Source organism: Leptodactylus fuscus, chromosome 4, assembly GCF_031893055.1.
Source record: "Leptodactylus fuscus isolate aLepFus1 chromosome 4, aLepFus1.hap2, whole genome shotgun sequence".
In the NCBI taxonomy this organism is placed as follows: domain Eukaryota; kingdom Metazoa; phylum Chordata; class Amphibia; order Anura; family Leptodactylidae; genus Leptodactylus; species Leptodactylus fuscus.
Genome location: NC_134268.1, coordinates 15,733,521 through 15,759,204, shown reverse-complemented (window position 1 = coordinate 15,759,204; position 25,684 = coordinate 15,733,521). Strand labels below are relative to the sequence as shown.

At 43.9% G+C, this 25,684-nt stretch overlaps 1 protein-coding gene across 1 annotated transcript in view; it reads right to left on the bottom strand.

Moving 5' to 3' along the window:
• KCNQ3 (potassium voltage-gated channel subfamily Q member 3) overlaps window positions 1-25,120 on the bottom strand; it is a 73,684-nt gene extending 48,564 nt beyond the window's left edge. Inside the window, exons 1-7 of the mRNA XM_075271946.1 lie at window positions 25,085-25,120; window positions 24,109-24,235; window positions 23,550-23,725; window positions 22,675-22,827; window positions 22,495-22,605; window positions 19,484-19,579; window positions 12,857-12,951 (exon numbers count right to left, since the gene is read on the bottom strand). Coding sequence (XP_075128047.1) covers window positions 12,857-12,951; window positions 19,484-19,579; window positions 22,495-22,605; window positions 22,675-22,827; window positions 23,550-23,725; window positions 24,109-24,235; window positions 25,085-25,120 — 794 coding nt within the window. The remainder of the gene's footprint in view (window positions 1-12,856; window positions 12,952-19,483; window positions 19,580-22,494; window positions 22,606-22,674; window positions 22,828-23,549; window positions 23,726-24,108; window positions 24,236-25,084) is intronic.
• Between the last annotated feature and the right edge of the window lie 564 nt (window positions 25,121-25,684).

Here is a 25,684-nt window from a genome sequence, read left to right as displayed (position 1 = left end):
GCCCGCCTCTCTCCCTGACACATGCGGCTGAAGCTGCTCGCGTGCTCGCTTCGCCGCTGCGTCTCTCTCTCGCTGACACATGCGGCTGAAGCGAGGAGCTGACCTGTGTCAGCGAGAGAGAGACGCAGCGGCGAAGCGAGCACGCGAGCAGCTTCAGCCGCATGTGTCAGGGAGAGAGGCGGGCAGCGGGGAAGCGAGGAGCTGACCTGTGTCAGCTCCTTCCTTCAGCCGCATGTGTCAACGAGAGAGGCGGGCAGAGAGCGGCGAGGGAGCGGAGGAGAAGGTAAGTTTAATGTGGAGGTGGAACGTGAATCTTGGGGCAGATGAAGGAGAGGACGGCATGACACTGGGGGCAGAGATGTGGGGACATGAATCTGGGGCAGAGATGGAGGGACATGAATCTGGGGGCAGAGATGTGGGGACATGAATCTAGGGGCAGAGATGTGGGGACATGAATCTGGGGGCAGAGATGGGGGACATGAATCTGGGGGCAGAGATGGAGGGACATGAATCTGGGGGCAGAGATGTGGGGACATGAATCTGGGGGCAGAGATGGAGAGGACATGAATCTGGGGGCAGAGATGGAGGGACATGAATCTGGGGGCAGAGATGGAGGGACATGAATCTGGGGACAGAGATGTGGGGACATGAATCTGGGGGCAGAGATGGGGGACATGAATTTGGGGGCAGAGATTTGGGGACATGAATCTGGGGGCAGAGATTTGGGGACATGAATCTGGGGGCAGAGATGGAGAGGACATGAATCTGGGGGCAGAGATGGAGGGACATGAATCTGGGGGCAGAGATGGAAGAGGGACATGAAACTGGGGGCAGATGAAGGGTGTATATGAAACTGGGGGAGAGATAGAGGGGGGACATATAATTTACGGGTGACTGTAGGAGGATTATACTGTGTGTGGGCACATGAAAAATTAACAAGTGGGCGGAGTCAACACAAAAGTGGGCGGGGCTAAATTTGCCACGGCGCGCCACACATTTTGTCCCTCTTTCGGTTCTTTAAAAGTTGGGAGGTATGCATTCATTACATGGGCTCCAGATAAGATAACCAAGAATGGTCCAGGTGTTGTCTGTAGCTGAAGGTCCTATAGACAGGGCGATTTTACAGGCACTTATGGGGAATGAATGCTCGTACATGATAGTATAGGCCATATATACCTATCATCCCCCTGTATGCTCGTACATGATAGTATAGGCCATATATACCTATCATCCCCCTGTATGCTCGTACATGATAGTATAGGCCATATATACCTATCATCCCCCTGTATGCTCGTACATGATAGTATAGGCCATATATACCTATCATCCCCCTGTATGCTCGTACATGACAGTATAGGCCATATATTCACAATAAGAAAAAGGATCCAGCACCGAAAAAATGACTGAATTAAAACATGGCTTTTATTCTAGATTGCTAAAAACACATAGCGTAAACACCAAAGTGCATAGAGAATATATATATGTAAAAAAATCTCTTTGTTTGTATATGTCATACCAGTCCACGAAGACAAAACATCAGACAAGACCTACATGAAACATGGCTGCCGCTGACGCGTTTCGAGGTAGTGTAACCTCTTAGTCATAGCGATAGCAAACTAAACATGGTCATTCCTTATATACTCAAAAACATCTGAACGTAATTAAACACAAATACATAACACATGAGACATATCACGTGAAGACACACGATAAACATTTGAATGCAAAAAAGAAAAATGGGACTGGAATGCTAAATCCACATAAATGTATATAAATACATCTGAACATGTATGTGTGAATTGTACCATAGAAAATTCATAGAAAAAAGAGTTAGCATATTCTGAAGATAAATAAATAAATGACTAGCTTACCCTACATTGGAGAGTTGTTAATGTGTCCGTGGAACAGGTTGTCAATGTCATGATGGCATATATAAAGATGGAAGACTTAAGGTAAGTGTATCAAAAGATCCCGCTGGATTATGTCCTAGTTCACATTATGAGAAATCTTCAGCCTAAAGGGACATACGACCGCATTGTATGGATGAAGACTCCTAACCCGGAAATGGGAATGCAATTCCGGGGAGCCGATCATGTGACTTAACACATGATTGGAAAAACTGGTATGTATGTTGTTGCCTAGACTGCAGATGTAACAAACAGATTGAGGATGGCTCCTCAAGACACGTGATATGTCACATGATGAGGAATACTGCGTGACATGGAGCCATATTTATAAAAAGGTGTATCAGATGTCTGCGGTGTAGACAAGAAGTATAAAATGTGAAAGTCGGACATAGAATTAATTGCATATATTAAATGGAGTTGTTATCCAAAGAGAAAAAACCTGAGATTGGTGTAGAAAAAGAAACGATTATATATAGCATATTACCGAGCGTTTTCCCTCTTCGGGAAACAAACCGGCATCCAGAGTCAAGAACTCTGGATGTTGCATCATCTTGTAATAATATAGGGATATGTTTTTTGATGATATTAATAATTTGATTATAGTCAGAACTGTAGTTCGTACAAAAATAAACATTTTTATTGGACTGAGTGTTTCTTCCTGCTTTTGCAGAATCTGATAATAATACTGTTCTGTCCTTTTGTGCAATTAATTTGTCCGCCCTATGAAGAGACCAATGCGGGTATCCTCTTGCCCTTAATCTATTTAACACCTGTGTTTTTTGAGCCTTAAAATCTCCTTCTTTAGAGCAAGATCTTTTTGTTCTTGTGATTTCTCCCAAAGGTATTGCCTTAATGGTATGTGCTGGATGACAACTAGATGCATGGAGAATGGTGTTTCCTGCGGTTTCCTTGCGATATGGTGTTGAAATTACTCTATTCAAAAGTATGTCCCCCTCAAGTGTGAGATCTAAAAATTGAATAGAGCTCTTATTAACAACATGAGTGAATTCCAAATTCATGTCATTATTGTTGAGATACTCCAAAAATGATGGCACGGCCGATATATCGCCCGACCACACAAGCAGGAGGTCGTCGATATATCGACCGTACCAATGGATGCTAATTGCATATGGATTATAAATGGAATATATATACCTCTCCTCCCACCAGCACATATAAAGATTTGCTAAAGACGGTGAAAAGCGGGCCCCCATTGGGGCTCCGCATATCTGCAAATAATAAGTGTTGTTGAAAACAAAAAAGTTATGTTTAAGTAGATATTCCGTAATCATAATGATGAATTCACAGAATTCTTCTGTATAGTTGGAGTAACTGTACAGATGGTGGGAGAGGGCAGTCAAAGCTTTATCATGCGGAATACATGAATAAAGTGATTTAACATCGCAAGATACCCAAGAAAATGCGTCCTGCCAATTAAATTCCTCAAAAGTCTGGAGCACCTGTTTTGTGTCCCGGAGATGTCCGGGTGTACGTAAAACCAACGGTTGAAGAATTCCGTCTAACCAATCACATGTACGCTCGTTAAGGGAACCAATGCCTGATATGATTGGACGTAAAGGAGGCGAGACGGAATTCTTGTGTAATTTAGGTAATCCGTGGAATATGGCTGTTATTGGTTTATCCACGAGCAAATATTCCAAATCTCTAGTATTTAGAATACCCAATTCTAATCCCTCATTAAGAATTTTTTCAAGATTATTTCGGAATTCTATAGTGGGATCCGAGCTCAAAATTCTATATGTGTTAGTATCCTGTAGGATTGTCATAGCAGATTGTATATATTGCTCCCTGTCCATCACCACTACTCTTCCCCCCTTATCCGCCATTTTTATAGTTAAAGACTGGTCCTGCATGAGTGTTTTAAGAGCCAATCTTTCCTTACGAGTTAAATTATCCTTAGTGATAGTAGATGGCATCTTAGAATGTAGAGATCTAAGATCTCGTTCAACAACATGTTGAAAAGAATCAAATGCAGGAACCCTAGAATGAACTGGATAAAAATAGGGATTTTTAGAATGTACTTTGGTAGAATGTACAGTGCGTGATGGTGTGGAACTCTCCAAATGTAACTTAGTAAGTTCCATTACGCTAAGTTGTTCCTGAAAATTAAGTGAAACAAATTCGTTAATAACATTGTTGTTCATGCTATTGGAAAATGTATCTACTTCACCCTCCTCCTCACAGAGAAAATGTCTCTTGACAGTAAGAGAGCGCATAAAGCGATTCACATCCAATAGAGTTTCAAACAAATTGAATCTTTCCATTGGAACATAATTTAACCCCCTACTGAGTAAAGATACCATATCTGGGGACAAACTCTTGGAAGATAAATTAGTGACACTGGAACAGCTGTCAATATTGTCTATATTTTGTGCAGACACATTAACAGAATCGACACATTCCCTATCGTTATAACTGTTGGATGAAGAAGAAACAATGCATGGTGAACTACTGTCCATTAATTCCAGAAATTGCAGGGCAGGATGCATTATTGCCGGGTGGATCTCGTTTTCCTGGTGGAAAATCTTGGATTTCTTGGAATGCTTTCGGCCTGCCCTGTGTGTGCGTTTTTTGATCGCACAGAAGTGTTGAAACCAGAAGAACTATTGGTGTCCTGAAAATCATCGAGACCACTTTCCTTATCTGAGATTTCAAACTCCGAAGAACTGAAAGAAACTCTTCGTGATGCATGATAGGGCTGGTCACGGGAATCTTTAAAATTATTCCTCTCCCTCGAACGCTTCAAAATGGATCGTGGAGTAGAAGTAAAATGCTGTTGTTTTCTCCAATTGTAGACTTGATTTTGTTCATAATCCTGTTTATCACGAACAAACTTCCTTTTTTTTTATAGAAACGATGTTATTTTCCAATTCTCCGATTTTGGTTTGTATTTTAGGGAGAATTTCTTTGTAGGTTTTAGTATGTTCATATTGAACCAAATCAAGTTTAGTCTTGTCCAAGTCCTCCTTGAATGTTGCCAATTTGTTTTCCTCCTCAGAGATAATCAATTCCATGAGTTTAAATGAACATTGAGTGAGTATTTCCTCCCATTTGGTCTGGAAACTCTGGAAATTTGGTCTTGCTCTAAAGAAGGAGATTTTAAGGCTCAAAAAACACAGGTGTTAAATAGATTAAGGGCAAGAGGATACCCGCATTGGTCTCTTCATAGGGCGGACAAATTAATTGCACAAAAGGACAGAACAGTATTATTATCAGATTCTGCAAAAGCAGGAAGAAACACTCAGTCCAATAAAAATGTTTATTTTTGTACGAACTACAGTTCTGACTATAATCAAATTATTAATATCATCAAAAAACATATCCCTATATTATTACAAGATGATGCAACATCCAGAGTTCTTGACTCTGGATGCCGGTTTGTTTCCCGAAGAGGGAAAACGCTCGGTAATATGCTGTCCCCCAGCATGCTTAGGGACAATTACAATAGCGTCAATGAATCATCGTTGACATACCAAGGTTTTCATAAATGTGGCACCACCAGATGTTCGGTTTGCAAATATGCATACAAAACATGCAGTTTTTGCAACAAAAAAAAGGATAAACAATATCGTATTAAATGTCACCTGAACTGTAGTTCTAGATATGTAATTTATTTAATTCGATGTCCACTATGTGATATATATTATGTGGGTTGCACCACTAGATGTCTCAGAACACGCATTTCAGAACATCTGAGGGACTGTACTAAAGATTTATCAGTCAACATGTCGGGAGCGTCCCGACATTTTGTTCAGGTACATAGTGGCAGTACAGTATCTTTCCAATTTTTTGCCATAGAAAAAGTGGTTAAGCCAATTAGAGGGGGTGATTGGGGCAGAAAACTACACAAACGTGAGGCATTTTGGATATTTGAACTATCTACTAGGTATCCGGATGGTCTTAATTTTAAGACCGATCTTATATACTTTTATTAATTCATATGCTCACGTTTAGAATTGATATATATAATCGTTTCTTTTTCTACACCAATCTCAGGTTTTTTCTCTTTGGATAACAACTCCATTTAATATATGCAATTAATTCTATGTCCGACTTTCACATTTTATACTTCTTGTCTACACCGCAGACATCTGATACACCTTTTTATAAATATGGCTCCATGTCACGCAGTATTCCTCATCATGTGACATATCACGTGTCTTGAGGAGCCATCCTCAATCTGTTTGTTACATCTGCAGTCTAGGCAACAACATACATACCAGTTTTTCCAATCATGTGTTAAGTCACATGATCGGCTCCCCGGAATTGCATTCCCATTTCCGGGTTAGGAGCCTTCATCCATACAATGCGGTCGTATGTCCCTTTAGGCTGAAGATTTCTCATAATGTGAACTAGGACATAATCCAGCGGGATCTTTTGATACACTTACCTTAAGTCTTCCATCTTTATATATGCCATCATGACATTGACAACCTGTTCCACGGACACATTAACAACTCTCCAATGTAGGGTAAGCTAGTCATTTATTTATTTATCTTCAGAATATGCTAACTCTTTTTTCTATGAATTTTCTATGGTACAATTCACACATACATGTTCAGATGTATTTATATACATTTATGTGGATTTAGCATTCCAGTCCCATTTTTCTTTTTTGCATTCAAATGTTTATCGTGTGTCTTCACGTGATATGTCTCATGTGTTATGTATTTGTGTTTAATTACGTTCAGATGTTTTTGAGTATATAAGGAATGACCATGTTTAGTTTGCTATCGCTATGACTAAGAGGTTACACTACCTCGAAACGCGTCAGCGGCAGCCATGTTTCATGTAGGTCTTGTCTGATGTTTTGTCTTCGTGGACTGGTATGACATATACAAACAAAGAGATTTTTTTTACATATATATATTCTCTATGCACTTTGGTGTTTACGCTATGTGTTTTTAGCAATCTAGAATAAAAGCCATGTTTTAATTCAGTCATTTTTTCGGTGCTGGATCCTTTTTCTTATTGTGAATACTGTCTTAATGCCCTGTCCGGAGGGCGGATTCTTGCATCGATACACACATAAATAATTGATTGCAGTGGCTGTGGACAAACTACTCTTTGCATAGGCCATATATACCTATCATCCCCCTGTATGCTCGTACATGATAGTATAGGCCATATATACCTATCATCCCCCTGTATATCCTCTACCATCAGGGCGGTGCACATAGAGCTCTTATTGCCCCAGGTCACCTCCAGGCACTGCCTCGAGCCTGTAAGAATGTGACACTCAAGATAAAGGGATGTGAACAGGGAGTGTCTCCACGATACAACACTACAAATAAGTCTTGGATGATTGAAAGAAACTCTCAATTCTTAGTTGAGGTAGATCAATGAAATATTGCGATTGAAAATTGATGTAATAAAGAATAAAAATGACAAAATTATATCAGAATAAAAGAGAAACAAATAATAATAATGTGTAGCAAATAGAGATGAGCGAGTAGTATTGGATCGAGTAGGTATTCAATAGAATACTACGGTATTCGAAATACTCGTACTCGATCCAATACTACTGGCTATTCTTAGTAAAGATTCGATGCAGAACCAGCATTGATTGGCCGAATGCTATACAGTGTATAGCATTCGGCCAATCAACGCTGGTTCTGCAGCAGGCTCTTCTTTGCTAGTCGGGAGATCTGGCAGCTTGTGGTTATGAGGGATCTGAATTTTTCTCATAGGAATGCATTGACCAGCGTTGATTGGCCGAATGCTATATAGTGTACAGCATTCAGCCAATCAACGCTGGTTCTGCAAGATGAGTAAGGGCCGGTTCACGTTAGCGCTTTTACAAAAAAACGCGCGGTAAAAAATGCAACGCTTTTTTGCGGCCCGTTCTCTTTTAAGGGATAGGGAAACTGCCTGGCCTTGTTGGAAGCGGTTTTTACAAAAAAACGCTCCACAAAAAGCGGGCCAAGGTCCAAAATTAGGTCCCCCACAAATTTGCAGGAATACAGAGCAGTTACCTCCTGCTATATACGTGCAAACCAGCTCTTATTTATTAGGGGTGTATAGACCATAAAAAGGGCTTTACTATACATCAAAAAATGCGCAAGGCTAGCGCAAGGGGACGAGGACGGGGGAGTGGAAATGCAGATGTGGAACAAGGTTGCGCTCAACCAACAGCGTCTACTGCGCCTACAGCTCTGCGGCAGCAAGCATTGCACTTCCCCACAGTCCCTGGCTTGATGACCACATTAAGTAGAGTGCAGGGTACAAACCTAACCAGGCCCGAGCACCAGGAAGAGGTATTACAATGACTGGCGGATAATGCTTCCAGCACATTCTCCACCAGCCAGTCAGCCTCTACCTCAACTCCTCCGCCTACCCAACAGACTGCTCTTCCTTCCTCACAACATGCCCAATCTTTCCAGCAAACTAATCCCACCTTTCCCGCCTCCCAGGAGCTGTTTTTGGCTCCATTCACTGTCTCTGTCTCTCTGTCCCACCACGTCCTGAATCACCAGAGGTAACAGATGACTTCCCTGATGCACAAACACTGGAGCATCCGTTATCTCTTGTTGTTGTTGTTGACCAGCAATCGGCCCTCAGTGACGACAATGATGAGACTCAGTTGCCATCAGGGCAGCCTGTTGCCGTCGTCGGTGCGCAAGAGGAGGAGGAATTGGAAGAGGGGGTGGTGGACGACGAGGACACTGATCCGACCTGGATAGGGGGGATGTCAAGTGGGGAGAGCTGTGGATATGTGGAGGGAAGTGCAGCACCAAAGAGGGTGGCTAGAGGCAGAGGCATGTCGAGAGGCAGAGGACAGCTGCTTCACCGAAGCCAGGCCACAGTCAGCAGGGTCCAAAATGTTCCCTCTTGTACCCAGCCTAGAAAAACTCCCCCATCGAGGCCACGGTCTTCGGTGGTGTGGAATTTTTTTAATGTCTGTGCTACGGGCAAATACAGTCCTATGAAAAAGTTTGGGCACCCCTATTAATCTTAATCATTTTTTGTTCTAAATATTTTGGTGTTTGCAACAGCCATTTCAGTTTCATATATCTAATAACTGATGGACACAGTAATATTTCAGGATTGAAATGAAGTTTATTGTACTAACAGAAAATGTGCAATATGCATTAAACCAAAATTTGACCGGTGCAAAAGTATGGGCACCCTTATCATTTTATTGATTTGAATTCCCCTAACTACTTTTTACTGACTTACTGAAGCACAAAATTGGTTTTGTAACCTCAGTGAGCTTTGAACTTCATAGCCAGATGTATCCAATCATAAGAAAAGGTATTTAAGGTGGCCAATTGCAAGTTGTTCTCCTATTTGAATCTCCTCTGAAGAGTGGCATCATGGGCTACTCAAAACAACTCTCAAATGATCTGAAAACAAAGATTGTTCAACATAGTTGTTCAGGGGAAGGATACAAAACGTTGTCTCAGAGATTTAACCTGTCAGTGTCCACTGTGAGGAACATAGTAAGGAAATGGAAGACCATAGGGACAGTTCTTGTTAAGCCCAGAAGTGGCAGGCCAAGAAAAATATCAGAAAGGCAGAGAAGAAGAATGGTGAGAACAGTCAAGGACAATCCACAGACCACCTCCAAAGAGCTGCAGCATCATCTTGCTGCAGATGGTGTCATTGTGCATCGGTCAACAATACAGCGCACTTTGCACAAATAGAAGCTGTATGGGAGAGTGATGAGAAAGAAGCCGTTTCTGCACGTACGCCACAAATAGAGTTGCCTGAGGTATGAAAAAGCACATTTGAACAAGGCAGCTTCATTTTGGAAACAAAAATTGAGTTGTTTGGTTATAAAAAAAAGGCGTTATGCATGGCGTCCAAAAAGAAACAGCATTCCAAGAAAAACACATGCTACCCACTGTAAAATTTGGTGGAGGTTCCATCATGCTTTGGGGCTGTGTGGCCAATGCCGGCATCGGGAATCTTGTTAAAGTTGAGAGTCGCATGGATTCCACTCAGTATCAGCAGATTCTTGAGAATAATGTTCAAGAATCAGTGACGAAGTTGAAGTTACGCCGGGGATGGATATTTCAGCAAGACAATGATCCAAAACACCGCTCCAAATCCTCAGGCATTCATGCAGAGGAACAATTACAATGTTCTGGAATGGCCATCCCAGTCCCCAGACCGAACATCTGTGGGATGATTGGAAGCGGGCTGTCCATGCTCGGCGACCATCTAACTTAACTGAACTTGAATTGTTTGTCCAAAATACCTTTATCCAGGATCCAGGAACTGATTAGAAGCTACAGGAAGTGACTAGAGGCTGTTATCTTTGCAAAAGGAGGATCTACTAAATATTAATGTCACTTTTCTGTTGAGGTGCCCATACTTTTGCACCGGTCAAATTTTGGTTTAATGCATATTGCACATTTTCTGTTAGTACAATAAACCTCATTTCAATCCTGAAATATTACTGTGTCCATCAGTTATTAGATATATCAAACTGAAATGGCTGTTATAAACACCTAAATATTTAGAACTAAAAATGATTAAGATTAATAGGGGTGCCCAAACTTTTTCATAGGACTGTATAGTGCCGTTTGCACACTCTGCAACTCCAAACTGAGTAGGGCTCTGAAAAGAGCAACCTCACAACCAATGCCATGCGCCATCATTTGGAAGTCAAGCACTGGGCTCAGTGGCAGAGAGTAAACGCTGTACTATCGTCGTCCCTCGTTGCCGCCACTGCCTCTCCCACTCTTGCCAGTGCTGGCGCTGCAGTCCAGTCCAGCAGCCAGGAAACCTCCACATCTTCCACCACCGCTTTGGAGACTTCTCCCTCATCCTCCCATTTTCCTGCCTCAGCTCCTTCTCCTACCTTAGCTCCTTCTCCTGCACCATCATGCGCCTCTTCACAGCAACCCACCATCTCCCAGACTTTTGAGCGCAGGCAAAAATACAGCATTACCCACCCTCATGAACAAGCCTTAAACGCGCACATCTCCAAACTGCTGGCCCAGGAGATATTGCCGTTCCGGCTTGTGAAAACTCAGGTCTTCCGTGACCTGATGGCAAGTGCAGCACCTCGCTGTGCCGTCCCTAGCTGTCACTACTTCTTCCGCTGTGCCGTCCCCGCCTTGCACCAGCATGTGTCACGCAACATCCGGTGGGCCCTAAGTTCCGCGATTTGCACAAAGGTCCACTTGACCACCGACCAGGGGTGAACCTGCCCCTTTCGCCGCCCGAGGCAAACGACAGAAAGCCGCCCCCCCCACCCCAGAGGAGGGGGTGTGGCTGAGGGGCGGGGCTAAGCGAAGGGGGTGGGGCTTAGTGGCTTTCACAGGCAGAGAGCAGGCACAGAGAGGATGTGCTCTCTGCCTGAGCGTGAGGGGAGGCTGCTGGAGCAGTGCTGCTTCAGTGGCCTCCCCAATCCACCACTCGGTGCTAAGCCAGTCCAGGACAGCTTGTCCTGGAATGGCTTAGGTAAGCAAAAATGCCGCCCTCCCCGGGGCCCTGGCATAGCGCCGTCTGAAGCGGTCGCTTCAGGTCACCTCATGGGAGGTGCGGCGCTGCCAGGAGGGATAAGTATAGGTGCATGTTGCGGGAGTACCTGGCCAACACCAGCCCTGTCCTCTCCGATCCCTCTGCGGCCTATACTTATTGGGTCTCCAAGTTGAATTTGTGGCTGGAACTTGCGCTGTACGCATTGGAGGTCCTTTCCTGCCCTGCCGCCATAGCGTGCCTTCCGAAAGGGACTTCAGCGCTGCCAGTGGCATAATTACGGATAAGCGCAGCCGGCTGTCAGCTGACAGTGCTGAGCGGCTGACGCTCATAAAAATGAACAGCCACTGGATAGACCCATCATTTTCATGTCCACCAGTGTCAAGCACCCCAACATGAAGGTTCGTGTGTGCTCACCCTCTACAATTCCTCCTCCTCCTCCTCATACTCCTCCTCCATCAGCGCTGCACAATTCTGATCCTATTAGGATGAATCCACCCTGATACCCCCAACTCTGCTGGTTAGTGTCTCTACTCCCGCCAAGGGCCAAAAACTCTGCAGGTAGAGGCTGAAGTCACCTGAAGGGCCTCAATCTCTGCTGGGAGCTCAGCTTAAGGGCCTGTAACAATTTGGAAGGGCTCATGTTAAGGGCTAGAAAAGTGAATTTTGGAAGGTCTTACCACATCACACACACACACACACACACACACACACACACACACACACACACACACACACACACACACACACACTGACAGTTAAGGGTGAGGGGTTTTGGATTTCCCATTGCCTATTCCATCTGTGGTTGTCATGGGCAACGTGCTTTAAAGGGGTGGTTGTTAAGGTTTCATTAGAGTAAAATTGGGGTTTGTGTCCATCCATTTGGGGAGTAAAGAAGGTTTCCAGGTATTTTCCCACTTTGATAGAGGTTTTTTTGAGTGTGTAAAGTGTGTAGTTGTTAGGCTGTGATGTTGGGGTAATAGAGGGTCTTTGGTGTGTTAGATGCCCCCAGACATGCGCCCCCTGCTGTCCCAGTTGCATTGCAGAGGTGTTGGCATCATTTCCTGGGGTGTCATAGTGGACTTGGTCACTCTCCTGAGACGAATGGTGGGATCCCCTGAAATGAAGCATTTTCTCCCATAGACTATAATGGGGTTCGATATTCGTTTGAATAGTCCAATATTGAGCGGCTATTTGAAACGAATATCGAATATTTCACTGTTCACTCATCTCTAGTAATAAATCAAACAGCAGCCTCCTTCCCCTCCCTTCTCCATAGACGTCTATGTATAAAGCAACTCAGTCTAATAAGTTACGAAGGAAACAGATTTCTTTAATAAGATATATTACAACGTTTCTTATATTCTCCTGTGCTATTCATTTCTGGATTTATAGTTGGAGGTCACATTAACCCATTAGTGAATGATGTATAGACTCTACATCAGTCGTTTGTAATGTAGTGGTGTCTCCAGATGCCTGGATGTGTACTCACTTACCTAAAATATGGGAACTGGACAATGGTCTCGTAGTACTTCCAGGTGGCGGTCAGATCGATTCTGCTCAAGTTAGTGGCATAAAATCTCCAGGCACACTATAGAGGGACAAGATCAAAGGTGAATGTTATCATCTACGGACCTATACAGATTTAGGGTGCATGCACACTACGTAACGCCAGGCGTGTATGAGAGCCGTACACGCCGGCGTTACAGCAGGGCTGCCGAACACTTCCCATTCACTTCAATGGGAGCGCTCGTAACAGCGGCGTTTACGAGCGCTCCCATTGAAGTGAATGGGAAGTGTTCGGCAGCCCTGCTGTAACGCCGGCGTGTACGGCTCTCATACACGCCCGGCGTTACGTAGTGTGCATGCACCCTTATATGTCACCCAAGATATTCAGTGGACACAACCCTGATACTACCCATGAATAGAATGTTAAAAATACAGTAAAAACTGACACAAACAAAATAGGAATAGGAAAAAAGAAATATATATATATATATGCAGTGTCCCAGAACCAGATGTTAATGTTCTGTTTAACCCCTTCCCGCCGATGGCATTTTTTGATTTTCGTTTTTCGTTTTTGACTCCCCTCCTTCTAAACCCCATAACTTTTTTATTTCTCCGCTCCCAGAGCCATATGAGGTCTTAATTTTTGCGGGACAATTTTTTCTTTATGATGCCACCATTAATTATTCTATATAATGTACTGGGAAGCTGGAAAAAAATTCAGAATGGGGTGGATTTAAAGAAAAAATGCATTTCTGCGACTTTCTTACGGGCTTTGGTTTTACGGCGTTCACTGTGCAGCCAAAATGACATGTCCCCTGTATTCTGTGTTTCGGTACGGTTCCGGGGATACCAAATTTATATGGTTTTATTTACATTTTGACCCCTAAAAAAAATTCCAAAACGGTGTTAAAAAACTTTTTTTCTAAAAGTCGCCATATTCCGACGGCCGTAACTTTTTTATACATAGGTGTACGGGGATGCATAGGGCGTCTTTTTTTGCGGGGCCGGGTGTACTTTTTAGTTCTACCATTTTCGGGAAATGTTATTGCTTTGATCACTTTTTATTCAAATTTTTATCAGAATTAAAACAGTGAAAAAACGGCGGTTTGGCACTTTTGACTATTTTTCCTGCTACGGCGTTTACCGAACAGGAAAAATATTTTTATAGATTTGTAGAGCGGGCGATTTCGGACGCGGGGATACCTAACATGTATATGTTTCACAGGTTTTAACTACTTTTATATTTGTTCTAGGGAAAGGGGGGTGATTTGAACTTTTAATACTTTTTATATTTTTTTATATTTTTTTTAACTTTTTTTTTTATTTTTTTTTTTGCATTTATTAGACCCTCTAGGGGTGTTGAACCCCAGGGGGGTCTGATCACTAATGCAATGCATTACAATGCTAATGCATTGCAATGCATTGCAAAAAATCATCATCTCTTTTGCAGGCTGTATACACCAGCCTGCAAAAGAGAGAATTTGCAGACTGGCTGGGAGCCCTTAACAAGGCTCCCGGCTGTCATGGCAACGGGGGGTCGGCCCTGGAGCATGCTCCAGGAGTCGGCGATCCCTGCCAAAATGGCGGCGCATGGAGGGGTTAATGCCTCCGATCGGAGGCATTAGAGCCGGTTGTCTACTGCTTAAAGCAGTAGACACCCGGCGGCTATGGCAGCTGCCCGGCTCCCGGGCGGTCGCCATAGTTACAGACCCGACACGCGCCGTACTATTACGGCGCATGTCGGGAAGAGGTTAAAAAGTCATTTTTTCACCATATTATCTCTTATATTGTCAGGTGGTAATCACTAATGTCAGCCATTCTATTTGTGTGCTGTATATTGTATTGTATTGCATTACTTAGCATACAGTTAGCATTGTCTGCAGCAGTGTAGAGGTTAACTAGCTTTGCACCTTGTTTTATCTTTGCAAACCCACATGTTTTAGCATCTTGCAACTTCAGTCACATGTTTTGCTCTTAGCCTATAGGAGCACAAGCTGCATCTAGGGCGAGCTGAGACTTGTCCCTAGTCCAGCCCCTGCATTCACAGAAAGAGGTGACTGCAGAATGGAGTCTAAGCCTGGGCTCCAGCCAGTCCACATGTCTGCCAGCATTGCTCCAGGCTGATCAGAACCTCACATGGGCTACATAAAGCTACCAGTCCATCCCAACTACTAAATTCCTGCCAGTCCATGCCTGGGAGATCATCCAAAAATCTATTCCTGTTCTATTGTCCTAAGTCAGAGGAGTTACCTGTTGGATAAAGAAGTCCTCTGCCTGGATCCACGCTTCTCATGGGTTCCCCAGCTGGATCTAACCTAAGCGGCTTTCACGTAGTTGATTCACGGCTTTAGCACCCTGCTATAGGGCATTATTCTGTAAGTACTCTCTTGCATCACATTGCACAGTATAGCCAAGCTGTGACACATCTCCCAAGGTAGAGCTAAAACTGCACGGGACTGTATATCTATTAATTATTTCGGTACTATTCCGTTATCGGGCCAGCAGCAGCGCAGTTCAGCAGCAGCTTTCGGGACAGCAGTTCAGCAGCGGGAATTACAATGACATCCGAGGACTGCTGGCCCGATGCTTGTGCCCAGTAACCAGTACATCGATGACCCCCCTCCCCCATCCTTCTCCTCCTGCCAGTGCTGCCCCCCAGCTCTCCTTACATCTTCCCCGTACCCTCTCCCCGCCACACGACTAGGCCTCACCTCAGCGCTAGTACCGAGACCGAAAGGAAAGACACCGGGGCTCAATCCAGGCCCTGACAAGAAACACGCCGACTATAGGAACGGTGAGCTACAGCGAGCCGGAGGGACAAACTTTCTGCAGCGTCCGGCGGCTATCTAGTAGCATTCATTGCTCAAGATTTACGGTGAGGCCTATTACAGGGAGAGGGTACGGGGCAGATGTAAGAAGAGCTGGGGGGCAGCACTGGAAGGAAGAGGAGGATGAGGGCATCGATCGATGTACTGCCTACTACACACAAGCACGGCCTCTATCATCGGGCCAGCATCGGCTTAGTCATGTGGCGGGGAGAGGGTACGGGGTAGATGTAAGGAGAGCTGGGGGGCAGCACTGGAAGGAGGAGGAGATGGAGGGGGGGTCATTGATGTACTGGCTACTGGGCACAAGCATCGGGCCAGCAGTCCTCGGATGTCATTGTAATTCCCGCTGCTGAACTGAACTGCTGTCCCGAAAGCTGGTGCTGAAATGCGCTGCTGCTGGCCCGATAACGGAATAGTACCATTATTTCCTACCCCAAATCTGTATACCTGCTATTGCAGTGGATATGGGACTGTGACTGACGTGCTGCAATTACATGTGATAAGTGTAAAAGCTATACTGCTATTTGCTACTAAAGAGACTGTGATATCTGTACATTGCATGCACAAGTGATCTTTCAAGTAAAGTTCTGCAAAACCGTTGTTACTGGACTCTTTGTCACAGAAGTCATTCCAGCCTGTACACTGTAGAAAAGTAACAGCTAAAGTGAAAGAAAAGGTCCATGTATGTGACAGGGGAACAGGGTTGTATACCACTCAGGCCTGTGACATAACCGTGACTACTACCCCCATCAGCCCTGGGCTACCACCACCACCGAGCACCCCCTTGTTCACTACATATATATATATATACCATCCTGGGTAGGTAGACAGACCTATGGGCCTTGCCATTACTGGGTGTCACGGACTGTATGTATTCCCATTCCAGTGGTTTTGATATTGTGTTTTTCCCACTCCATGCCTACTAAATGGGTAGACTTTTCTTGGTGTCAGATATTTTCCCTTTTCTGCTTCTTCTCCCCTCTCACAGCATACAGTCTCTGAGAGTCAGATCGAGGGAACTTGCAGCTGCATACCCCACCTCCCCCAGGTATCTTCTTCATCAGTAGTCTCCATCATGTGACTCTCCAGTAGAGATTCAGAATGAACCGAGTTTGTTCCAAATTTCCCAAAAGTTTTGGATTCTATAAGATCCCAAACATTTGTGAAGACACAATGCCGGACCTGTGCATAGTCATGTGGGCGCCGGCTGGCCATTAGTTCTTAGCATCTGTTAATAGTCCCCCCTCCCCCCTTCACTAATTCCAGATTAGATTTTGCCTCCAGTCACTTCACTATGAAAAGCAGTGAAAAGTTTTTCACTAGTTTTCAAACCAATCAACTCTGACCTAATTCAGACTCAATTACAATCTCTCAGGAGATTCCTTCATCTCTTCTCTCCAGGTGCTTTGAAACTAAAACTCCCAAGTATTTGCAACCAACACCTCAGGTCATCAATATCAGAAGAATACAATCAAGATCATCGTTACATCAGTGTTATCACCAGTATCCGCAACATCATCAATCAATATCATCATGATCAGTAACATCATCAATATCATCCTCAACATCAATGATATCACCTTAATCAATACAATCAGCAGTATCAGCATCATCAATGTCATCCTTATTATAAATATTATTATTTATCAGCATCATCATCCATATTGTCAGAACTAAGATTATCCATTACCTACTTCATTATCATCAATGCTATCATTCATCTTCCTCATCATCTATATCAATCATCATCACATCGTATATTATTTGTCATCAATATTATCATTAACATGCATCATCATCATCCTTAATATCATAATTTATCATCATGAATAGTATCAGTGTCATCGTCTTCGCCATCATTTATCTTCATCAACGTCAATAGAATTGTCATGTCATCAATGCCATAAGTTATATCATCTTTTATCCTTATCCTCCTCAACAAAATCATCATTTTTCATCACTTTTCATATCCTCATTTATCAGAATCACCCTCCATATCTTTATATATCAGTATCACCCTCCATATCATCATTTATCAGTATCATCCTCCATATAATCATTTATCAGCATCATCCTCCATATCCTCATTTATCAGTATCACCCTACCATATCATCATTTATCAGAATTACTCTCCATATCATCATTTATCAGTATCACCCTCCATATCATCATTTATCAGTATCACCCTCCATATCATCATTTATCAGTATCATCCTCTATATCCTCATTTATCAGTATCACCCTCCAAATAATCATTTCAGTATCGTCCTCCATATCCTCATTTATCAGTATCATCCTCCATATCATCATTTATCAATATCACCCTCCATATCATCATTTATCAGTATCACCCTCAATATCATCATTTATCAGAATCAACCTCCATATCATCATTTATCAGTATCACCCTCCATGTCATCATTTATCAGTATCATCCTCCATATGAGTATATATCAACATCACTCTCCAAATCATCATTTATCAATATCACCCTCCATATCATCATTTATCAGTATCACCCTCCATATCATCGTTTATCAATATCACCCTCCATATCTTTATATATCAGTATCACCCTCCATATCATCATTTATCAGTATCACCCTCCATATCCTCATTTATCAGTATCATCCTCCATATCTTTATATATAAGTATCACCCTCCATACAGTATCACCCTCCATATCATCATCTATCAGTATCACCCTCCATATCATTATATATCAGTATCACCCTCCGTATCCTCATTTATCAGTATCATCCTCCATATCAGTATATATCAATATCACTCTCCATATCACCATTTATCAATATCACCCTCCATATCATCATTTATCAGTATCACCCTCCATATCCTCATTTATCAGTATCATCCTCCATATAATCATTTATCAGTATCATCCTCCATATTCTCATTTATCAGTATCATCCTCCATATCATTATTTATCAGTATCACCCTCCATATCATCATTTATGAGTATCACTCTCCATATCATTATTTATCAGTATCACCCTCCATATCAGTATATATCAGTATCACCCTCCATATCATCATTTATCAGTATCACCCTCCATATCATCATTTATCAGTATTATCCTCCATATCATCATTTATCAGTATCATCCTCCATATCATCATTTATCAGTATCACCCTCCATATCATTATTTATCAGTATTATCCTCCATATCATCATTTATCAGTATCACCCTCCATATCATTATTTATCAGTATTATCCTCCATATCATCATTTATCAGTATCATCCTCCATATCATCATTTATCAGAATCACCCTCCATATCATCATATATCAGTATCACCCTCCATATCCTCCGTTATCAGTATCACTCTCCATATCATCATTTATCAATATCACTCTCCATATCATCATTTATCAGTATCATCCTCTATATCATCATTTATCAGTATCAGCCTCTATATCATCATTTATCAGTATCAGCCTCTATATCAGTATATATCAATATCACCCATCATATCACCGTTTATCAATATCACCCTCCATATCAGTATATATCAATATCAACCTCCATATCCTCATTTATCAGTATCACCCTCCATATCCTCCTTTATCAGTATCACCCTCCATATCATCATTTATCAGTATCACCCTCCATATCCTCCTTTATCAGTATCACCCTCCATATCATCATTTATCAGTATCACCCTCCATATCCTCATATATCAATATCACCCTCCATATCCTCCTTTATCAGTATCACCCTCCATATCATCATATATCAGTATATATCACCCTACCCTCTCACCTGGATAAGCTCCGCTGCTGGCTTTCTTCTCTTTTCAAAATGTTTCTGCCGATGTTGTTCCTGAACCTTAAGAGCGAGCCCAGATCCGAGAATACCCTGAAAGACAGACAGCACCGCCCTGTGACCACAGTTGGTATAGCAGGCATCATGTGACATCACACATCTTACCTTCACCTTGAGTATTTACTGATATATTTATTACATGACAACCGTCTGTCCATGTGACTCTGGTATCTAGTACCAGTCTGTGTATAAGCAAAACGAGTCCCTGCAGCTTAGCTCCTCTGTAAGTGAATGGGAGATGACCTGCAGTACCTGTTCTGGTCACTACATTGAGAATGGCGCTGTCCACTTCCTGCTTCATTCGCAGTGTATCAGCTACTGAGCATGGCTGATCGGTGGTGGGACCCCTACCAATCTGATAATGATAAACTAGCCTTGGTCACAAATATTTTTATCGAGGAAACCCCTGACCTATTTATACAGAGAGGGGTCAAGTTATTGGGGTGCAAGAGAAACCAAATAGTAGGGTTGGTAATGGTTTATACTTGGTAAATCCCTCTGTGATTGGGGACAGCTCTATAGTAAATAGGGCCTTGGGCAAAAACAAGCCCCCACCCTGTTACCATTCCGTATACATATGTAGTTTTTTCTTAAAGAAGAACTCCCCCCTTTCTTTTTATTCTCGGCCCGTTAGACAGGCACATGATGTAGTGCAGAGTGATAACGTCCCAGAATATCTGGATCTGCATTATATGACGCCATGGAAAGCTGTACAGAAAAGCCAACGTCGTGTCCAAGAGACAGAACCATCTTAACCCCTTACAACTACATGAAAAACATCTGGATTTCTTCAAACAGTGGGTCTCCCTTGAACGTTCCTTCCATGGTCCCCCGCTGAGTATGCTTCCATGGTTGGACGCTCCCTGTCAAGCTCTCCCCTTCCCCTTTATTCCCAATCCTGGGCAACCCGGCCTTCCCTGCGGGTCTTTCCCCTGGTCCTTTTAGGTCATGGAGAGATCTGGGGCGGCTGAGAGCCATCCACTTCAGATCGAACGGTAACTGGAGGTCGCATTGGGACCTTCTGTCTGACCTCACTCTCCCCCCTTTGGGTCCGTGTTGTGCCCTTCAATTGTCGCATTTTCTGGCTTTCCTCCCTAGGACTCCCGATTTTTGACAGGCCACTCACGCGGTATGAGGAGGTCTGCTCTGGCACTGGCCCTTTGCGGCACTCTCTTTCCAAATTTTACATGATGCCAGTCTCCCCTCCTCCGGACTATCGGCCTCCCTTTCTGTCTAAGTGGGAATCTGACCTTAACATGTCCTTCACTGATGCACAATGTACCAGGATCCTCAAATTTGCCCACAAAAGCTCGATTGCTAGTAAATACCAGGAGGCGGGCTATAAACTTTTGATGCGGTGGTACCATGTGTCGGTGAAATTGCATCGCATCTTCCCGTCTGCCTCCCCCCTCTGCTGGCGCTGTGGTTCGGAGGAGGGGACCCTCCTGCATTTTCTGGGAATGCGTCCATAGAGCGGCCTGTCAGGTCTTCCAGTTTTCTCTCCCTTTCTCCCCAGCCCTCTTCCTGCTCCACCTTTCGGATCTCCCCTTCTGCACATACCGCAGATCTGCCCTCCGACATGTCATCAACGCTGCCCGGGCTTGCATCCCTGCCCTTTGGAAATCCTCCAATCCTCCCTCTCCCTCAGTTGACGCAGTCTTTTAAGTGTAGACAAGAATTCAGCTGCTCCCCCCGCCCGCAGTGAGATCACAGGGTGCCGAGAGTTTTGCTTTTCCATCATGGAATATGGGGACTTATTTTTTGTGGGATAAGTTGACATCAGGGTAATGGAAGATCTCACTGTTATCCTGTTCTGTGGCCAGTTGGAAAACTCTTTAATGTAAATTGTCAGGGCAAATAATGGGCAGATTTATCAAACATCAGCAGACACTGTGATAAATCTGGTGTAGTATAAGACTGTCCAGTGTAAGACGTGCACACTGTTAGTAATTCTGTCTCTGCGTTATCCACTCCCTTCTGGTTCTCAGCGGTGTCATGTGACCAGCAATAAGATTCCGCAGTTGGCGCAGTCTTTTAAGTGTAGACAAGAAGTCAGCTGCTCCCCCGCCCGCAGTGAGATCACAGGGTGCCGGGAGTTTTGTTTTTCCATCATGGAATATGGGGACTTATTTTTTGTGGGATAAGTTGACATCAGGGTAATGGAGGACCTCACTGCGTCCTTGCGTGACGCACGAGAGGCCTACATGGAGGCTTGGACCCCGTGGATTCTCTTTCAGGGTACCCGACCTGGTTGGCTGATGTGTCTCCGTGACTGCCGGTTCCCTGGCCGGTCCCGTTTTATCCCGTTGCTTGTTCCTTTGTGCTTTGCTTTCGTATTAGATATTTGCTTCGTCCATGTGGACGAGATTATTTGTATCATTTGCCTGTACTGGCCGCCATTTGGCGGCCCTGTTTTATATCTGTTTTGTTTTTTGTCTGTATGACAATAAAGAATTTATAAAAAAAAACATCTGGCTTTCAAAACGTACTATAGAAGTCATCAAAGATTTGTATGGATCCCAAAATGGTAACAATAAAAATGTCAACTTATCCCACAAAAAATAAGTCCCCATATTCCATGATGGCAAAACAAAACTCCCGGCACCCTGTGATCTCACTGCGGGCGGGGGAGCAGCTGACTTCTTGTCTACACTTAAAAGACTGCGTCAACTGCAGAATCTTATGGCTGGTCACATGACACAGCTGAGGACCAGAAGGGAGTGGATAACGCAGAGACAGAATTACTAATAGTGTGCACGTCTTACACTGGACAGTCTTATACTACACCAGATTTATCACAGTGTCTGCTGATGTTTGATAAATCCGCCCATTAGGACTGAGGCTCTAGTCAAATAGGAAATATAAGCTAATAAAAGGTTTTGTAGCACGAGCCAAAATCTGGAGATCTCCTTTAAGACACAACCATAGAAATTCAGTGGAATACTCACAGCAGGAAGTGCAAAGAACGAGACGCCGATTAAAGAGAAGGTGGCTGCTATTAACCGGCCTTCCCAGGTCTTTGGGGTCTTGTCTCCATAGCCAATTGTAGCCAGAGTGATCTGTAAGGAGACACATTGGTTAGCAAACTGTGATACTAGGAAGGAGCCCCAGAGCTGCCCCGTACTCACCAGTCCCCACCAGAGGGCGTCAGCGTACGTTTCAAAATCTTCCATCTTCTCCCCCTTCTCGTTTAGTTCATGGTCGTCTTTTTCCACCAAGTAGACAAGGAATGATGAGAGAATTAGCGTCAGGAACCCGATATACCAGGCAGTGATGAGCTCCTAGGAGGGGAAGGGGTTATCGGGGTCATTCAAGCTTCGGCCACGCTGGTGCATTATTAATATGGCGATTACCCTACACATTATTCTCTTCATTGATTATAACAAGAAAAATGCATTTCCCCATAGAGATTCTACACCTGCCTGCCATGACCACTAGGGGGAGCTCACTGTAAAGTATTCATTCAGAGAGCTCCCTCTAGTGGCTGCTGTGGGTAAAGCTATGACCATGTCCCTACACACGAGGAGCAGCTCAGTTTCCTCTCGTCTCAGGTCCTCACAGCAGCCCTAGGATAGGTACCCCAGAGTGTCTTAAAGGCAATGACTTGGGTCAACCTCATGAGATCCTTTTCTTGAATATTTGCGTTTCAGTTTGGAGCAGAATTTTTTCTTTGGTTATGTCCCGTGCAGAATTTACGAACACCAAGCAGATGTTGACTGGATTCGAACCCAGGACTCCAGGGCTGCAAGACCCCAGCTGAACCCAATTTTTTTTAAAAATTTGTAACAAGCAGTAACCTCACAATTGTAGGACAGACAGATATTCTGTGTAAGTAATACACAGAGAGTATATAGTCAGGGGAAGCTGGGGGGTGCAGAGGTAGCAGTTGCATCTCGGCCCTGGTGCCTGAGGGGGCCCCAAAGACTCCTGCCCCCCATAAGAAGACACCAGGTAGTGGGTGAGGGATCCCGTGACAGACGTTGCATTCATCCTCTCCACTAACCTTACTGTGTGAACATATAGCAGACCCCAGGAGTTTCCACGTCCCCCCTCTCCTGTCCATCCGCAGCATCCGCAGAATCTGAAGGAAACGCAAACTCCGAAGAGACGTGGCCAACACATTGCCCTGATTTTTCCCAACAGCCACTACAGGAATAGAGGCGACCAAGACGAAGATATCTAAAAAAAAAAAAAAAAAATTACCAAAAAATCAGGAGTGAAAGGTATTAGCATCGTCAGTGCATGACCTGGAATAACCTATGGGAATAGCAATCCTGGCCAGCAGATGGCAGTATAGAAGATTATAACTGTAATACATGTTCTGACCAGCAGATGGCAGCAAATAACCTTATACTGTAATAGGGAGTCCGCTATAGATTTTATGGAACACTGTTCCAGTACAGCGCTGATAGAAGTGGCCGAGAAAGGGTTAAACATCAAATAAAATAAAAATCTAATGCCAGTGTGTGTTAGGTATTATGGTGCGGTGTCCCCCTTTAAGTCAATGTGCGACTGTGTCTTTAATGAACCTGCTAAGTCACTGTCACAGATGTCTCACCCACCCAACATGCAGAGAGGTTTCCTGGCAAACTTCAGCCTTCCCCGCCAGCCCTTATAGCGACAGCAGCAACCGGCAGCCCAAATCCTCAAGGCGAATTCTGCTCCAAAGATGACGAGGGCGAATCGTTCCTAGAAGGAGGAACACAAGGGAATCTTATTGTATTAGGATTATTATTATTGTTTATTTATATAGCACAATTCATTCCATGGCGCTTCACATTTTAACCCGATATCTGCAGAATCAGGAATAATAAAGCACTTTAACCCCTTCACTGCTGCAAACCATGTAGAATGATACCGTACGGGCTGACACTTGTGCTGACACTGTAACGTATGGGGTACCTAGTCAGTATTGTTTATAGGAGGTGATGTGGTGGCACGGTTTATAGGGGACACTTATCTGACTGTATTATTTATAGGGGCACTCCGCTGGTACTATTGGCACTGCTTCTATCTGACCCTACTATATATGGGGTGCACAGCTGTTACTGTGTATAAGGGCCATGTATAGGGTGCTTAGCTTGCATTATAGGGGGGACTCTGTTGGGTATGAAGAACCTGGGGGCCGCTGATTATAATTATAGGTATATAAGGGGTCTGTTCTGGTATTTGTGACGCTGGTTGGTGACAACTTCCTAGGTAGTGATGTGGAAATGGGGGAGTTGTCACTACTAGGGTTGAGCGATCGTCATCGGAAAAGATCAGATTCCGATCGGCGATCGAGTAAATTTCACGATCGCGATCGGAATTCCGATACCGATCTTTTCCGGCGGGATCGAGGTCAGAGGTTATCTCAAGATTGGCTCAACCCTATTCATGTATATATCATTGCTAGGGTTGGGCGATCGGGATCCCGATTGGCGATCGAGCAAATTTCATGATCAGGATCGGCTGGAAAATGATCGAAAATCGGATTTTAAAAATGATCCTAAAATTCCAAGTTCGGCTCAACCCTAGTCACTGCAAATGTAAGAATACCCCATCTTGGAGTCTAGTAAGTAGTAGTACACCCATGTTTCCATTAGATGGCGATATCGCCCCTACATTTCGCAGTCTGATCCAGCCCACGTGTTCTCCCAGCACATTGTAGGACAGATCTCAGCAGCAGCAGCAGCAGCAGGACATGTATAAGAGTCTAGTGACAGGTTCCCACAGAATGCCTGTATACTGCAGCAGGTGCTCTGTACATATAATATTTATGGGAACAGGCCTAATGCACCAGGCATCGTGGGTAATCCAGGCGTAATGGCGGCGCTGGGGATGCTGAGATTAGCTGCACAAGCAGTTTTATACTGTGAGTATACAGACCTGGCCAGGCTCACATACAGTCTCTGTATATAGCTTCCATAGACAAAAGCAGCTAAATCAGTGCAAGGACCCCACAAACAGCGGCCAAAATCTCTGCACCCGGGAAATAGAATGGGGAAAGGTGGTAGAAAATAGGAAATCTGGGTAATGTTCTGGCAATATTTATAGGGGACACTCATCGGACACTTATGTATGGGGAGGTTATCTGGTAATATGATGGAGACAACACTCTCTTGTCCTGCTGCAGATGGAGCAGAAGAGGGGAGAGAC